This window comes from Octopus bimaculoides, chromosome 23, assembly GCF_001194135.2.
Source record: "Octopus bimaculoides isolate UCB-OBI-ISO-001 chromosome 23, ASM119413v2, whole genome shotgun sequence".
In the NCBI taxonomy this organism is placed as follows: Eukaryota; Metazoa; Mollusca; class Cephalopoda; order Octopoda; family Octopodidae; genus Octopus; species Octopus bimaculoides.
This window is the reverse complement of record NC_069003.1, coordinates 27,326,002-27,328,400: the sequence shown is the minus strand read 5'-3', so window position 1 is coordinate 27,328,400 and position 2,399 is coordinate 27,326,002. Positions and strand designations below refer to the sequence as shown.

Genomic DNA, 2,399 nt, shown 5'->3' with positions numbered 1-2,399 from the left:
AAGTAAAAACATGAGCTGAAGAACGACAGTAATAAATGAGAGACAAAGAGTAAAGTATGATGAGTAAAGACTTACGCAGGTGTCATTTATCCATCCGATTAAAGGAGCAGAGAAGGTGTAAGTTCCAGGGGCTGCCAGGAAGATTAATCCAACATACAATGTACTTACATGGAACTAAAATAAAATAATAATAATAATGATAATAATATTATTAATAATAATAATAATATTAATAATAATAATAATAATAATATTATTAATGATAATAATATTATTAATGATAATAATATTATTAATGATAATAATAATAATAATAATAATAATAATTTCAAATTTTTTTCCATAGGGGCAGCTAGGGGGAGAGGATTAAGTCAATTACATCTACTCCAGTGCATAACTGGTACTTACTTAATTGACAGAGAGTGCAAGAGAGGGATTGATAATGGAAATACTGTATGCAGATGACCTTGTTCTGATGAGTGAGATGATGGAGGGATTGAGGAAGAAGTTTTGGAAATAGGAGGATAAAATAATGAGGCGTTACAAGAAACAGTTTCAAAAGAAAGGGGAGAATCAATGTGTACCTTATTTTCCAGGTGTAGTGAAAGGGTTGGGTCCAGGAAGGTGATACCATAGGCAGCACAAACAATAACTAAACAAACACACAGAATATAAGGGCTTCTCAACATGGCGAGCTTCGACTGGTTGCTCTGTTTGCTGTCATCTGTTGGCGAAAGAGAGAATTTGTTAGATGTTAATCTGGCAATAAGCACATATGTTTTTATAAGTTTCACTCAAGCCCCAGATCTTACAAGGCTGGTTTCCCCGGTTTCCTTGGCATATCTATGACTGAAATCACAACATTCTCTCTGACCTGAACAGGATGCCAGTCCATTGCAGGTTTCAAAGCCAGCAATTTTTGAGATGAAAGGACAAGTCAATTACATTAGTTTCAGTAATTGATAGACAGACAGACAGACAGAAAGATAGACAGATAGATAGATATATAGATAGATAGATAGATAGAGAGAGAGATAGATAGATAGATAGGCAGACAGATAGATAGATAGATAGATAGATGGGGTCAATTTGCTTGACTAAAAGGTGGTATTCCAGTATGGCCACCGTCAAACGACTGAAACAAGTAAAAGAGTAAAAGAGCTTAGAAAACGGATGATGCCTACCTGTGATCGATGGCATCAATAAACAAGAAATGAAGGCCAGTGTGACTGTTATGCCACCAAGTGTCCAAAATGGTAAACCAAAACCTCCAAGCTGGAATTAGAAGGAAAATAAATCATGCAAATAGTAATTTCATACAATAGGAAAAACCATCATCATCATCATTTAATGTTCCTTTTTCCATGTTGGCATGGGTTGGACACTTGGACAGGAACCGACAAGCCAGAGGATTATGCCAAGCTCTTCTGTCTGCTTTGGCATGGTTCCTATTAGACCTCCTCAGAAAAGCAGTACAGTCTTATTGATACTCATCAGATTGTTAATGAATGAAAGAATAAATGCTATATAAATGTAAATACTCACCTCATAGAGTACACCACCTATTGGAGGGCCAGCCATCATACCAAGACCACTGAAAATTTCTATAAAACCCTGTTAAAAGAAAGCGTGAATTTATTAAGGGTAACCACAACAAAGATTAAATTAAATGCAGATTTAGAGCAAAACTGACCTTAACAAAGTCAATGTAAAAATGGGACTTCTTCCTGCAACATGAACATGATTGGGTTGTAACCATTACTGAAACAACTCCAATTGTCTCAACACAAAGCATTGTTTATTACGTGTCATCCAATTAGTGGACACAATTCAACCATGTGATGCTTTTCATTCTTACACATCATCATCATCATTTAACATCCGTTGTCCATGCTGGCAGGGGTTGGATGGTTTGACTGGCCTGGCACGTTGCACCAGGTTCCAATCTGATTTGGCATGGTTTTCTACAGCTGGATGCTCTTCCTGACACCAACCACTCTGAGAGTGTCATGGGTGATTTTACATGCCACCGGCACGAGTGCCATATGCATGACATCAGTATCTGCCACGACTGCGATTTTTCTCGGCTTGATGGGTCTTCTTCTCAAGCACGACATAATGCCAAAGGTCTTGGTCATTGCCTCCGTGAGGCCCAAGATGTTTATTATTTAAGCTTACATTGTTTCCTCTGAGAGGAAACTTTATGGACTCTACCAGGTGATGTTATATATAAGCGTAGGAGTGGCTGTGTGGTAAGTAGCTTACTTACCAACCACATGGTCCCGGGTTCAGTCCCACTGCGTGGCATCTTGGGCAAGTGTCTTCTACTATAGCCTTGGGCCGACCAAAGCCTTGTGAGTGGATTTGTCAGACGGAAACTGAAAGAAGCCTGTCGTATA

At 38.3% G+C, this 2,399-nt stretch overlaps 1 protein-coding gene across 2 annotated transcripts in view; it reads right to left on the bottom strand.

The window, feature by feature from the left end:
• Positions 1 to 2,399, bottom strand: part of LOC106870509 (MFS-type transporter SLC18B1) — a 72,736-nt gene that overhangs the window by 1,724 nt on the left and 68,613 nt on the right. For both annotated transcript variants that reach the window (XM_014916622.2, XM_014916623.2), the window contains exons 6-9: positions 1,546 to 1,614; positions 1,185 to 1,275; positions 585 to 724; positions 76 to 174 (exon numbers count right to left, since the gene is read on the bottom strand). In XM_014916622.2, coding sequence (XP_014772108.1) covers positions 76 to 174; positions 585 to 724; positions 1,185 to 1,275; positions 1,546 to 1,614 — 399 coding nt within the window. The remainder of the gene's footprint in view (positions 1 to 75; positions 175 to 584; positions 725 to 1,184; positions 1,276 to 1,545; positions 1,615 to 2,399) is intronic.